Source organism: Phalacrocorax carbo, chromosome 7, assembly GCF_963921805.1.
Source record: "Phalacrocorax carbo chromosome 7, bPhaCar2.1, whole genome shotgun sequence".
Lineage (NCBI taxonomy): Eukaryota > Metazoa > Chordata > Aves > Suliformes > Phalacrocoracidae > Phalacrocorax > Phalacrocorax carbo.
The window spans coordinates 36,630,996-36,646,562 of NC_087519.1; the positions used below are offsets into that span (position 1 = coordinate 36,630,996).

The window sequence follows — 15,567 nt, forward strand, 5'->3', positions numbered from 1 at the left end:
TTAAGACACCATTCCTGCAAATCTTGTGATCCATATTTAATATATATAATCTGAATGAGAAGAGGAAGAAAGGTATGCCTCTATTAAATATGCTTGAGCATGAGAATGCAGTGAGTGGGACAAAAAGGGAGTGGTTGATAATAAAGAGGGAGGGTTGGGGCGGGGAACAGTTATTATATGAAATTTAAACTCTTATGAAAAACACTGGTTGAGCAACCAGCCTTAATAGCTTCAATAGACTATTTTCAATAAAGACAAGCTGGTAAAAGCAGCTGTTAAAATGTTGACAATAAGTCAAATTCTTATAGCATTGGCTGTATTTCTTCTAATTATGCAGTTTTTTAAGTTGCAACGAGTACGGAGACAGCTTCCTCCTGGACCGATCCCTCTCCCAGTTTTTGGGACCTTGATACAGATGAACTTTCAGTTTAATCGTGATCTCCTTATGAAGGTATTTATTTTCGGATGCTCCTAATTGTTTAAAAGTCTTTGTAATCTCCCATTTCTCAGGTTGTTTTCCATGTGAAAACATCCTCTCCCAAAACTACATTGGTAACATACTATAATTGTTAACTAGTCGCTGTGATATAGCACTTGGTTTGGTTCGGAACTGCTGGTTTGGTTGGCAAAATAAGAAAAAGTTATTGCTGCCTAAAGTAGTTTGCCAAGCTAAGAAAACTGGTATTGGAAGTTCTGAACATGTGAAAATCATTCTGATGCTTAAACCCATCACCTTTTAACATGGAATTTGACAAATTCATGTGAAAAATGGTATAATTTAGGATTAAATACCTTTTGGGATACTGTATAAGATTTGCAGTTAGGGAAGAGTAATACCATTTTAAAAAATTACTTTCACAGCATTGATTTTTAGCATTCCAAGCACTGGCACTCTCTAGCTTGAGCAGTAAGTAGATACTTAAGACGTACTATGTGTGTATATGCTTGTTTGTGTTGACAGAATCTAAAAAAACCCCATGAACATCTGTTGTTTGTTGAGGAGTACTTCTACACACAAAGCCACCTCTATTTCATTCTGTTGGTTCTCACAGTGCTCCAGTGGCTTTCTGTCACTGTGATTTGGATGAGGCATGCCAGTTATTCTGACCAAATGGCAGGGTCAGACAGGAAGTAAGGACACGGAGAGGCAGAATGGTCTTACTCAAGTTTCCAGTACCTAAATATGCAAAGGGGTGGAGAGGGGACAAGATATTGGTCCGGTCTCTACAAGCTAGTTACTCCTCTGACATGTCTGCGTTCCCTTTGTGCCACTTTACCAGTACAAATGATAGAAACACTCTTGAAATAAATTAATCCATAGAAAATACCCTTTATCACATGAGTCATGGTGAACTGAGCCCTGGCTTGTATACAGTAATAAAACCTACCTAATGTTTCTTAGCATAGACCTGTGACTCTGAAAAGCTGGAATATTCAGTTGTTTCCAACAGTGAATGCTGGAAAAGACATTCATGCTTTCTCACATAGAATTGTAATAATTGTAACGTGGTGGGAAACATGGAGATACCATTCCACCTTAGGGCTGGTCCTGTAATCAGTGTAAAAACAGGTCCATCCTCTGTTTGCTTGCAGTGTGTGGGATTTCATCTGTGCTTTCCTGGCTTCTCTCCCATCTATAGCTGGCAAAAATTCATGGCAACATATTCACCTTATGGTTTGGATGGGCCCCAGTGATTGTACTGAATGGATTTCAAGCAGTTAAGGATGGTATGACCATGCACCCTGAAGACGTTTCTGGGAGGCTAGTGTCTCCTTTCTTCAGAGCAATGGCCAAAGGAAAAGGTGAGATTTTCTTGCCATATTGTCTTGACAAGTTGCAGCTCTTTTGTAGCTTGTAACCACTTTCAAAGGTAGCACAGTAACAGGGTTTGTCTATGAGGAATGACTGCCCGGTGAACTGCAAAGTAGGGAGGGGCAAAATAGCCTTTGGATAGTGTAGGGGAATAGACAGGGATCGGCGACCGGAAGATCACGGGATGTGACGGAAAGATAGACTCCTCCCCATAGGAGTGGCAGGAACAGGAAGCGCAAGAGCTATATAAGCGTGTGACGCAGCTAAATAAACGGACATTTTGTATCCATCATATTGATGTCTGTGCATCACTGTCCCCAGGATGGGTAGAGCCCTGTGTCCCGGAGATATGCGGCCCAAGATAAGTTCTCCCGTAGAAGCGTACAGCAACAGGATAGCAGGAGGAGGAAATGACCAGCAAAAGAAAAAAGATTCATAATGCCTTGTGAAATATTCACTGGAGCAGATTCAGAGGTGACGAGGTGAAGCAGTGGTAGGTTGTGCCACAAAGAAGTGGTGGAAGAGCAGAAAACAACACACTTTCTTGTCCCGGCCTTGCTGCCTCCTACCATTATGTTTTCAATTGAAGAATGAGCTTGATGGTGGAATCTTCTTCCCATTCCCTTCCTTTTGTGAATAATTTCTTACTCTCACAGTTTCATCAAGAGTTTCTGTGTATTTCTGTTTCAACCTTGCTGTAGGTTTCATACTCCCCAACCGTACTGGAAATTCTCAAGCTCTTGATTTTCATGAACACATGCTATTATGAAAGAACGTTTATTTTATTTGGGACCTCAGGTTTTTTTAAGGAAACCTAATTCCTTAAATATTTCTAATTTGAACTTCTTTCAGTAATTGGTGATTTCTTTTTTTTTCATACTACATTAAAGATCTGGTTAATATATGACATTTATTTCTTCTGAAAATATTTGTCATAAAGCCTGAGTACTGAATTTTTCTGCCCTGTGGACAGGAACTTTTCTCCCTGACAGTGGACAGTCAGAACTCTTTCCCCTTTTCCCTTTATGAGAATCATTACCCTGGTCAGGTGAGCTCTGAGCATGCTAAAAAGCGGGAGGCAAGCACTTCAGAGAATGTTTAGAGGAGCAGCTGTCAAACTTTCTGAGATAACTGGTTGTCTTGGATCAAGCTTAATCCTGCAAGTCATCTTATTAACCAGTTGAGTTTATCCATTTTAGCCCTGCCCACGTGCTTGCCATAGCTGTTTCTTTGTGTCTTTGTGTCCATAGGCAATGCAATAGTTTAATTATATTCTGTGGTTAATAACTCTTTTAATGTAGTCTTTGTCTATAATAAATATTAGCATGGTAAAGAGCTCTTCCTTGAATGGATGCAGGGATTATGTTGGCAACTGGTCACACCTGGAAGATGCAGAGGAGGTTTGCACTGAGGACTCTACGCAACCTTGGTCTGGGGAAAAGAGGTCTGGAGCATCGAGTTCAAGAAGAGGCCCGCTACCTGGTAGACTTCTTTGCAAGTATGAAAGGTATCTCTGCAATAAATACTGATTCATTTTGTCATTCATCTGGTGTCTTTAGTGTATGAACTTCTCTGTCCGCTTTTGAAATCAAGGGCAGTTTTTGTTCCAGAAGAGAGTGTGCAGGGTCTTACAGTGTCTAAATGGAATGGACCTAAAATCTAAATCTAAAGACCCCAGTCCTGTGTTTTCAAACCCAGTGGGAGACTATTCTTGTTCAATGTTATCTACAAAGCTACTAAAATTGGGAAGCAAAACTGGATCTTATTTATTATTTATATCATAGAATGCAAGTGGAAAGGGATCTCTGAAGACAGTCTAGTCTAACCCCTTCTCAAAGAACGGTCAATCAGAGCAGGTTTCTTAAGGCTGAGTACAGTTGGGTTTTAAATATCTGCAAGAATGGAGACTTCACCACCTCTGTGGGTAACCTGTCCAGTGTTCAGTCAGCTCTACAGTAAAAAAATTTCATACTTTTAGGCAGAATTTCATGTATTTCAGTTTTTGCCCTTTGCCTCACTTAATACCACTGAGAAAAGCCTAGCTCCATGTTCTTTATTCCCCTCCATCAGGTATTTATACATATTTAAGATAATTCCCTGAGCCTTCTCTTCTCCAGACTAAACAGTCCCAGCTCCCTCAGCTTCTCTTAGGTCAGATGCTTCAATCCCTTAATTGTCTTTGTGGCCCTTTTCTCAACTTGTTCCAGTATGTTGACATCTCTCTTGTACTGGGGAGCCCAGAACTGGACCCAGCACTCCAGATGGGTTTCACCAGTGCTGATTAGAGGGGAAGGATCACCTCCCTTGACCTGCTGGCAATGCCCTTCCTGGTGCAGCCCAGGATGATGTTGACCGCCTTCGCCTCAAGGGCACATTGCTGGCTCATTATAGGGTACTGGTGAAGAAAGATATGGGCACATTATCAGCGCTGATGAGTTAAGTCTTGTAATGCCATTTGCATGAACTCTGTAAAGCAGTGACAGAATCTTGTCTTCATTACAACATTTTATCCTGATTAACCCAGTTTGGAGCATGTCAGTTGGATTTCCCAATACTGATCATTACGCAAAGGCACAGTAAATCAGGACATGCTGTGGCTAGCAGTGTATCAATTAAAAGTAATTACATCTAGCCCAATCCCATGGTTTAAGAGCTAGGAGAGATTGAGATGTGACCATCTGTGCAGTAAAGAAAAGCCCAGAACAAGAAGTTTCTAATCAGAATTGTCCATTGGGTGTGGGACAGTTGCATTAGCACATACCTAAATATAGTTGTTTATAGCCATGTATTCTGGAGTCACAAAATATTTTTTTGATATTAGTTTTTCAAGTAATTGCTTTAAAGTTAGTTATTATGTTGTTGCCACAATTGGTTGAAAAGAGTTTACAGCATTTTATCTTACTGGAGGTCGTACATCTCTGGCAAGGTCCGACAAAATATAGTAGTCTTGCATGATTCATGTTTGCTGAATAAGGCTGCCTCTCTTCTTATGGCTCTCTGTTCAGAATTCCTTTGACCACAGTGTTTTCAGTCATTCCTGTGCTTGAGACCTATTTTGAATTTGCCAGACAGCAAAGTTGCATGGAATTTTTTTTCTTACCTCTAAATTTGCTCTATCATATTATGAAATATTTTACACATTTGGCGTTTCTTTAGGGTGTCACACATTCTTGGGATTATGGGATTGCACCATAGTTGTGAAGAATCAGTTTGATACTACAATTTCGTAGGAAGATTGCTGCTTCTTGTGAAATGCAATGCTCTCCTGAAAGTTCTTTGGTTAACCTAATATATCCTCTCATTTCACTAAAGCAGAATAGGAGACATTAACAGTGACATTATTATGGTTGCAGGGAAACCCCTGGATCCTTCCTTCTCTCTCATTCATTCTGTCTCAAATGTAATTTGTGCTGTTGTTTTTGGACATCGCTTCTCCAGAGAGGATGAAACCTTCCATGAACTGCTTAGAGCCACAGAGCATCTATTCAAATTTGCAGGCAGCTTTATTCATCATGTAAGTAAACAGTCTGTTGCATTTTTCTGAATAAGACAGAAGGTGAGGAATGCAGATTCAAGAGATAGGTGTTAGGCAAAATTTTCTGAATGGTGATGAGTGATATCCCATGCAGCTTTACTAGGCAGTGTGTTGGTAATGCTCTACACACCAGCCTTGGTCATTTGTATTCATTGTCCTACATTTGAGTACTGTGATAAGATAGTTTGCTCCTAAATCTTTGCAGCAAGGCACCAGCTGATGGACTGCTCCTGGGTCATGTTTGTTCCTTGGTTTCTTAACACTCATGCACAACAGATTCCTGCCCTGGGCACCATGTCTGTTAAAATAATGTAAAATTGTTAAATGTCAGATCTAGAAGTTTGATTCACATGCCAAGTTTAGACACTGTTTTATATACAGTCAAGAGAGAGAAGAATGATTCAAATACCTAAGTGTTTTACCTGCAGGTACTTATCTCCTTTTCCTCTACAAGAAGTAGAAACTTGAAGCCTTCCCAGAGAAATTCCACTCCTTCACCCTGAGTGAGGAGCATCTCTAGACACAGGCAGCAGAAGACAGGAAATGCTAAGCCAGCAAATATACCTGTAAGCTTGGCAATCAAAACAACCAATGCTCTTCTGAGAGTCAAGGACTTACCTGACACTAGAAGAGGCCTGCTTTACACAGAAGTGCATTCAAAGTTGCCCGGGAGTTCTGATTCTGGTTCCACTTCTAAAGTTGTCCGTACACCTTATGCCATAGCTTCTTAATGTAAAACATGTAAGCAATCCTTGTAATACAGAGGTTTCCCCCCACATCCCATGGAGCATTCTTCTCACTGAGCTGTGATCAGGTTCCCTTTTGCTCAGCCTAGCTTTGGTCCTATAACTTGTGTGTAGTGGTGGCAGGTGAGACCTGCTTTTGGGATAGAGACTATACCTCCTCCTCTCTCCTTCCTGTCCTAGCTTTGTTTTAGTCCAATGAATAAGATGCTGTTATGGGAAATAAGGACAGGGGTTCAAACCATTCCAGAGCAAGCGCTGCAATTTTCCTACTTCCTGGATGCAAAGGGTACTCAATATTATGTAAAAAGTAGACATCGCTGTGTCCACATCCCCGTTTCTTAATTGGATTCCGTGCTGTCAGGCACTGAATGGGCAAACGCTGTGATTAGGCCCCTCCAGAAATGGAGGAGGAGTAGTTTTGGCAGGACTGGTGGCCAGGAAGGTGGGTGGGCTCAGTGCCTGTCTTGAACATTGGCAGTTAAAGTCCATTTACAGTTAGGGTTCCATAGTAGCCATTTGAGAGTAGGAATGCATGTAATCTGGGCAACCACATACAATTAGTCAGACCACAGTTGTATGTAAGGCTTCTGAACAGATTTTGAAAGAAAAAAAAAAACCAGAAATGGAACTAAACAAAACAGATATGAAGTTCTATGTGAATTTAGCAAGGGCTGGACTACTACCTTTCTGTGATAAGGCAATGATTAATTGTTAATCTGATATCTGACAATAAGAACTGGTTTTCCAAAAAGTCAGAAGTATAGTCTAATTCAGCCAGACTCCAGCGAACACCTAATAAGGTGCTTTTTGTGGTATAATTAGAAGAGTACGAGAAGAACTCAGCAAAATGAAGACTGAGAAAAGATAGAACCTCTGCTGGTAAATAAATAATGGGGTTATGTTTCAAGCAGGAAAAGAACTATTAAAAGAAAATACACTGCAGATACAAGAACAATGTATACAAATTACCCAGGCATAAATATAGGCTGAAAATCAGAATTAACTTTCTAGCTATCAGAGTAGGTAGAAAGCAGCTATTCTCAGGCTATATTTTCCCAAATGGTAAGAGGGAAGGATGCAACTAAACTGGTGTGTCAGCTAATCCCTTCTTCTTGCCTAGAAGAGAACACTCAAAACTGTCAGGTAGCTGTTTCTCAGCTTTTCTAGGTTTCAGATGTTTCAAGTTCTATTGAGGACCCTTGAAAGCTCATTAGTAGAGAGTCCTTTGGGGATTACCAAATTTGTATGCCAGCTGCTGGTAGCTGGCCCTTGCTTTGGATTTTATCAACTGCTTTTGCACATCCTGGTGAGGAGAGTTTGCAACAGCTTTGCTTCTTCCTTCCTGGTATTCTCCACTGGAGGGCAGGATCTCACTTTTTAAATGTCTGAATAGAGTTCATTGTAATTGAATACTTGAATAGAATAATTGAATAAATGAATGTGGTTCATTATAATTGTAATAATTCTAATCTGGCTTGTGGTCAAGCTGAAAGCCTGTGGAATTAACACAGCTAGAAATTATATACTGTACTATTTCACAACTTGAAAATGTATGCATAGTCTCTGTCAGAATATTTCACTGCTGATGCCAAAACCACATGCTAACATGAGTATTACCTTCTCTTTTTAGTAGGCCTAAAATGCATTTTCTAGTGATAGAGACTTTGTAGTACTTCTTGTGTGTCACTCTTGCAGCTGTATGAAATCTTCCCCTGGCTGATGTGCCGTCTCCCTGGTCCTCATAAGAAGGCGTTGTCTTGCTATGATGCCCTGAGCTCTTTTACGAGAAGAGAGATCAGAATGCACATGGAGCGTGGGATACCAGACGAACTGCAGGATTTCATTGACTTTTACTTGGCTCATATTGAAAAAGTAAGTATTTGTTCTGCCTGATCATACATTCGTGGGGAATAAGGTGAAATGAACCATTAAATCATCCAGTCTGAGTCCTTCTATCATAGTCTCTAACCTTTCATAGTATATCCTAATGTGAATCCAGTAACCAAGAACTTCCTACATCCCTTCTAATTATTGATATGCCACAGCACCTTGCAATCCTTTCATTAAAGGGCAGGTTAATACACTGCATTTTTTCTCATTGGCACAAATTGCAAAATTATTTAAGGCCTCCAAGAAAGAATACTGAATTTCTAAGTGGACAAGAAAACTGGGAAGGTCTTGGGGAGACAGTGTGGGACATTCTGGATAGGATATTTGGCTGGCAAGTGTTTTTCAAGAGAGATTGCTGCAAGAGGACAGTTGGATTTTGAGGGCATTTTGTGAAGAAATAATCTAGGAGTCGGCAGATTTTCAGACAAGGCTGGAGAAGAGAATGCCAGGGTCAGTGAAGTTTCAAGTAGACCAAGGGAACTGGGACAATTAGGGCATTTCAGGCAGGCATGCATGGTAGAGTTAGGTGGGAATCCACAGGGTTTTGAAAGGCTGCGGGAGGCTTGCATTAACTGTGAGCAGGGACACATATCTCTCCCTTTTCTAGACCTTACCAGGATCACTTTTTCTTTGTCTGAATCTCTTGGGAGCTGGATCCCCTCCCTAATCCCTGGGCTAGCAGCTGCCCTCCCCCCCTGTGACTCCTACCTCCACTTAATCATCCTTCCTTTCTCAATTTCTCTACTGCAGTAGGCCATATTCCTCCTCCTGTTCGGCTTGGTGATAGGAAGAGAAAAGAGAAAGGGGAGGAAGTGACAAGATGAGACTGGTGTTACTGGGGGGTGACAAGGCAAAAGTGGCTCAGAGAGCCAAAGAAGGTACCCAGATTGGTGGAGTATCTATTCTTGCAGCCCCTGGGGAAGTGGGTAGTGACTGCTGCTCCTGGGTGGCAGTGCTTCCCTGCAGAGACAGCTGGTGCCCCTTCCAGCGTGGTCATGGGCTGGTTGCAGCAACAGAGGGCACTGCAACCTTGTCAGGCTGTAGGCACACATCCCGTGTCTCCTGGCACAGCCTAAACAGGTCTGCCATCCTGGACCGCTGCCAGCCTTGTGTACTCCTTGAGTTGGCTCTGCTGCTGTGCTCAGTCACACTGGAGACACGCATCCAGGGAGGAATGTCTGTTAGCTATTTCTGTCAGCCAGCTCTTTAGTCTTTCAGCATGTGTCTTATGAATACTTCATAGGTCTTCTTTTTTTTTTTTTAATTGTGGGGAACAAAAGCAACTATCTTGTGGAACTCCAAGTATATTGCAACTGTGAAATTGTTGTTATTGCCCAAGCTGCTAATTCTATCAAATATCAAATCAGATCTCCCTGCCAAGATCAGATTTCTGTATCATAATAAATAGCATTAATTTGTATTTCTAGCTGGTAATTCTTTATTAATTGATTCCCATATCAGCTGCTAAAAACTGTCTCTTGTTTTAAATTTTTTATACTGGCACAATATTAACACATCTGATCTTCCAAAACGTTTAACTCCTTCTAAAGACTTCCACTGCTGTTCTAAGATTTATGAGATTTTAACATCAGTGGACCAGAAATTGTTTCAGCAAGCTTTTCTGTGACTCTGCTGAGTGGAAATCATCCAAGTTTATTTATTAAAAAAATTGAACTGTCTGTAATAAATACACATGGGCAATATAAAAATATTAGATTAGATTATAACAGGCAAAAATGTCCTTCCCACTTCCCAATTTTTCCACTGGCGAAAGAAAGGCTCAAGACCCCTGAGCATAATCTCCCTAAATTTAGACAATAAATTCCCCCAAACCATAACAATATGCTTTCATAATTTCAGCATATACATACCTGTCCTCACACTTCTGGCTAAAAACTGTAAAACCCCCCCAAGCAGACCTATGTGAGTCATTGTGGTCTTGTAGTGGAGAAGCAGCCTGAATACTGCAGGTTAAGAGCTCTGACAGCCCAGTGTTTATTACCTGGTCACTGTATTGCTTGGTAGAAAAAGTAAGTGATCAAGTACGAGTTGAGGCATGGAGAATGACATGCTGGTACACATATTCAGAGGAACATTGCTTATGAAACATTCTAAATGTACCACTATTTGCACAATTAAGCCAACAGTCCTTTTCTGGGGGGAACGTGCAATTTAGCGTCATGATTATGAGTGGAGTAAACATGGCTCGTCCATCTGTGAAATGTTACTTTTCGTATTGATAATAATCTTTTGTGTCTAATATTCTTTATCAGTCTCTCTGTGTTGTACTATAGGCAGAACACATTGCAGCTTGGTACTGGTGATAAAATCACATTTAACCCTGTTCTGGTTTTTCTAACTTTCATGTATAAACCTCTACTTTTTCTTATCATCTGCAGTCCAGAGATGAACCCAGGTCTACATACAATGAAGACAACATGGTTTATTCCATAAATGACCTTTTCTTGGGTGGATCCGAGACAACAAGCACTACTTTGAACTGGGGCCTGCTCTATATGGTGGCAAATCCAGACATCCAAGGTGAGTAGATAAGCACATCACAAATGTCTCTGATGCAGTAGAACAGCCAAGTCATAATATTTTCCTGGATCAGAGATCATTCCTAGATACTGCTAGATACTTGTATATGGCCAGTGGCACATGGACCTTTTTGTACTGGTGGATCTGCGCTAGGCAGCATTGGTAGATGCAGAGTAATATCAATAGTAGGGATGTGTCGTAGTTTAGCTGGGGTTGTCACTCTTTGGAAACTTACTTCAGTTCTGCTTTGTATTGGCTGAATATCAGTGATGGGGGCTACAGGGAGTCCTGCCCTTCTTTGTGCTTTGCAGGTCACAGAAGTAGCAAAGATAATCACCCATAGGTCAACTGGCAACTTTGATTTCATTTTTTCCATCGGTCCATTTATGATCCTCATGGTATCAGGGTGTCTATTTAACCTGTGGTTAAATTAACTCTGTATTTGAGTTTCTTGCAAGATAAATTATTCCATTCAGGGGGGGAATTTGATGGCTCATCTGTTATGTCTACATACATTTAAGAAGTTTATTTTTAAGTCTAGCTGTTAAATAACAGTCAATTGCTTTCATAGAGCACTTAATGTAAACCAAATCAAGAATGATCTCTTATGCTGAATAACAGAAATCTCATTGTTAGATAGCAGATTATGTACAAATACCCAGAGGAGAACAGGATTTTAAATGGAGGAAAGAGATGACGATAAGAAAAAATTGCCCAATTTGCAGCTGTCAGACAAGAAGGTCTACTTAATCTTGTGTTATTGCATGTTTATTATCACCTAATGTAATTAAGGTTATGAAAGCACTGACTCACCTAAATAATTTTATTTATCTTAATATAATACCTTGCATGTACTTGGGAAAGCAGGGTGTGTGCAGAATGATCCTCCTGGGCTTCTTGAGTTGCACCTAGACTTTCATAATGAACTGACACCAGTATATCTGTCCTCATTTAGTTGGTGGTTTCTTTTTGAACCCATTCATACTTTGCCTGTGTCGAGACTCAATGACAATGCTATGCAGTTCCATTATGTACCATATGGAAAGGTTTGGTCTTTTGCCTAATCACTGAATTGGGCTCTCCTTGTTCTCTGAACTTCTGGAACAGAGCTGCACATTTACACTTAGGCAGTGACTGATCACATTAAACTATACTGGATCCTGAGGTCCTGAGTCGTGCTTGATTTTGCAAGCTAGCTCTTCATGGAAGGAAATTTGCTTTACTTAAAAATCTTTCTGGATATACATTTTAAATTCTATACGGTGCTTAAATCTCTGTTGTCACAGTGTACCTAACATAGTTTTGTGAAGGACTGCTGGCAGTCACTGCGTGGGCTTGGTATGAATGAGCACAAACTGATCCATGCAGAATGGGCTTCCCCGCATCTTGGTGTTGCTTCCAAGGCCCTGGAAAAAGATAGGATCATTTGTTAAAAATCTAAGGCATTTTTATTACATGTACCACCTCTCTTGAGGTTTACAAAACAAATTTTGTCCTTTTGTTAATGCTCCCAATGCTCCTGTGCATAAATTACTTTAAATAAGTAATTTAAATCATGCTATTCTTGATCAAAAGGGAGGTGCCAAGAAGCAGATCCAGTTTTGTTTTTTTTTAAAGGTACTTGGACATGGTTCTGGTTGTCATTGCTTCATTTAACAAACGTCCTACATAAGAACCATTACCTCTTAATAGGAATTAGGCTTTTAAGGTCCAGATTCACCTGGCTTAAATTCCAGAGAGCTGTGAGCTTAGTGGCTCTAATTGGCTGTAGGCGCCTGAGGCACCTAGCCAAAAGAAAACACAAAGATAAATCAGTTCTCTCTTGTGTTTAAGTGTTAGTAAGGCAAGTCTTAAAAAAGTTTTAAATTTCTGAGCAATGAATGTCTTAACTACAATCAAATAGCTTCTAACTACAGTCAAATAGCTTCAGACCCAAAGGTAGAGGTCTCATATGTTTAAGCTGTTGGAACACAGCTACTTTTGTTTTCTTTATGAAAGTTACTCACTTCTTTACATTAGTTTTGTTGCTGTCCTTGTAGTGGTAAATAGGAAATGTCTTTGAAAATGGAATTAGTGAAAATACCTGATAAATTTTTCTACCTGCAATGGTGAATATTTCTCCACAGAGAAAGTGCAGAAGGAGCTGGATGCCGTTCTGGGTCCTTCCCAGTTAATCTGCTACGAGGATCGGAGAGAACTGCCGTACACAAATGCTGTGGTTCATGAGGTTCAGCGCTTCAGCAACATTGTCTCAGTTGGCATGCCCAGAGTGTGTGTGAGGAACACTACATTGCTTGGCTTTCCCCTCAGAAAGGTACAGACACAGCTTCTCAGTTGCTGCAGACCTTTCCTGCATCAGTACAGCAAGGTGTAGATTAAAACCTATGTGTGCCGGGGTCTTCTCCTCAACAGCAGTGGGATTGGATACCTCTGGGTCATAGCCTGAATGGGAACAAGGACAAGAAACCATTTGCTAGGCTGAGTTGAGCGATGCAGCTCTTGGGAGAGGGTTATCAGTAGTGAAAGATGCCCCTGGGTGGAAGAGGGGATTTTAGCAATAAACCAATGAAGGTGAAACCTTAGAAATTGTTACTGCAGGATACTGTGATTGATTTGTGCTGATAAGGCATTGGAAAGACTTCTGACGGAATTTTTGCCTACAGACGGCTTGTAAAAGATGCAGGGAAAAGCATAAAGGTTTGCAACTAGCTTTTGTCGAAGAGGCTAAATCACATAAACTTCTATTGTTAGAAGTGAAAATGAGTTTAGTACAAATATAAAGTTGTTAGTTTCTAGTGACACGGCCACTTTCACTGTCAGGCTCGGACTGACATTCTGAAAAAGGCTTCATGTCCCTCACAGTTCATTTCCACAGTGGGGAAGTGAACCTACCAGCATGCAATGCAACTCTGAAAGTAAGCTAACACTGGCCTCACCTCACCAGTTCTGACTGCTGTGGGAGGACTGACAGCCAGAACCCAGTTCGTGTTTTTTAACTTTCAGGGCACCATAGTTCTTCCAAATATTGCTTCGTCTTTGTATGACCCAGAGCAGTGGGAAACACCTCGACAGTTCAACCCTGGACACTTCTTGGATAAGGATGGAAACTTTGTGAGCCAAGAAGCCTTTTTACCATTCTCTATAGGTAAATGGACTGACAGCACAAACACTAGTGGTTTGGATTGGGACTGTAGAATTAAGATGCCTATTAAAAACCTATTGGTTGTTTATTTTAAACCTCTTTGTGGAAAACAGTGATAAAATCAACATGATTATTTTCAGTAACATTTCTCAATCCAACTATAAACGTTTGTTCTACTGAACAAATAATAGCATGGAAAATCAGAGTTGTCCTGACAAATGTATACATCTAACTTGCCCTATTTTTGTAAGGAAATTCTCTGCTAATGACTATGGTTATTGATTTGGGCATACATTTCAACACCAGATATACATTTGGACAGTACCTGCAAGCAGCTGTGCTGATTTTTTTATGCATACAAAACTGGAGCATGACATCTCCCAGGAAGAGGAAGTCCTTCTTCTTCATTTACATGATTGAATGAATTCCTTTAAAGTTGTCAGTCAAATGAAGATGAGTGTTTTGAAGTAATTAAAGTGAAACTTGGAGCAGAAGGGGTGCACAGTTATCTATAGCTGCAGAGTGGATTCTTTAAAGGAAGAATTACATCAGGTTTTGTGGCATTGATTGTGTTAAGCCCTAAAGAAATTCTGGACTAAGCAAAAATACCTTTGCTTTGTGTGAGGATGAATGCAATTGCTTTTGAGGTCAGGGTAATTTACTCACTGTCCTTCCCCTCTTCCTTCTGCAGGGCACCGTGTGTGTTTGGGGGAGCATCTAGCGAGGACCGAGCTCTTTATTTTCTTTGCCAACCTGCTGCGGGCATTCACCTTCCAGCTCCCTGAGGGGGTGACGAAGATCAACACAGAGCCCATTCTAGGGGGTACGCTGCAGCCCCACCCGTACAGAGTTTGTGCCATTCCACGCTAGGGTGGATGTGGGCAGTATGTCACAGACCATCTATTAAGCAATATTATTTACTTTTGTGAATGTATGTCTTGAGACTGTATAACATTTTTTGTCTTGGATATGATTTTCTGCTCCAAAAGCCACTTTTTGTCTACAGCAGGTAATTCTCTTCAGGCCATGTTACCTGCTTTTGAAGGTCATCTTTTTTTTTTTTGGTAAAAGTTCTTTTGATCTGGAACACACTGTCGCCCTCAGCCATAAAGGCATGATGCAGTTGCTATCTGGCCTGACATATTTAAATCTGGTATGCTGATGAGCAAATGACAAAATTGACTGGAAGACTTCAAAAATTAATTCATTATCTCTGAGTTATCCTGTTTTCAAAAGCAATGGGGTTCGGAAAAACATACCTGGAAAATTCTTCCTCTTTATATTACTATCATTGTTAATAACATTTCAGTCAACTTTTGTTGATGGTCACTAATAAAAGATATGAAGGAAAAATTAGCAACTGGTTTTATTTATGGATGACTTACAGTTCACTGAGAACAACTAGATTTGATGCAACAGAATACATATAAAGCATCTTTAAATCTGCCAGAGGATAATTGGTGTAAGTCCAGCAGAGAAAAGGCACAGGCTGAAACTCAGTGAAATTACAGAGAAAGGATTTCTTTTAGGGCAGATACTTTTAGTATTTTAAAGTTCTGCCAAGTTAATTTTTGGAAAGTCCTTCCTAACAGGGCAGCTGTTTACTCCTGTGGGCTGACTTCTGCCAAGATCAGCACAGGGTGGTTACTACAGCAGGTGCAAGGAGCTCCTCAAAGGGGCAGTTTGGGTGAAGAGCCCACTGGAATTAGAACTGATGGTAAATTGGAAAATATACATGGAAAACACCAGAGATACTTTTTAGTCACCCCAGATGTTCAGCAGTGCACCTGAAGCTACAAGGGCATGTCACATATACAATATATCCGTCAAATTCAAGGAAAGAGTCTATAATAGCAGAAAAGGAAAATATTGGTTCCTGTGGTGAATATAAATTTATTTA

General features: G+C 40.5%; 1 protein-coding gene across 1 annotated transcript; it reads left to right on the forward strand.

The window, feature by feature from the left end:
• The first annotated feature begins 280 nt into the window (after positions 1 to 280).
• On the forward strand, positions 281 to 15,008 carry LOC104049817 (cytochrome P450 2J4). The gene is made up of 9 exons (XM_009510574.2): positions 281 to 451; positions 1,641 to 1,803; positions 3,171 to 3,320; positions 5,167 to 5,327; positions 7,790 to 7,966; positions 10,384 to 10,525; positions 12,652 to 12,839; positions 13,529 to 13,670; positions 14,359 to 15,008. Exons 1-9 carry the CDS (start codon positions 281 to 283, stop codon positions 14,535 to 14,537), a joined length of 1,473 nt encoding a protein of 490 aa, XP_009508869.1. The 3' UTR covers positions 14,538 to 15,008.
• Positions 15,009 to 15,567: the final 559 nt, after the last annotated feature.

What these genes read in the sequence shown, in the direction of transcription:
- LOC104049817 (XM_009510574.2), top strand. Translation starts at nt 281, where the DNA reads ATGTTGACAATAAGTCAAATTCTTATAGCATTGGCTGTATTTCTTCTA. An exon ending in ATCGTGATCTCCTTATGAAG is followed by an intron (nt 452 to 1,640) that starts GTATTTATTTTC and finishes TCCCATCTATAG; the next exon opens with CTGGCAAAAATTCATGGCAA. An exon ending in CAGGCAGCTTTATTCATCAT is followed by an intron (nt 5,328 to 7,789) that starts GTAAGTAAACAG and finishes TCACTCTTGCAG; the next exon opens with CTGTATGAAATCTTCCCCTG.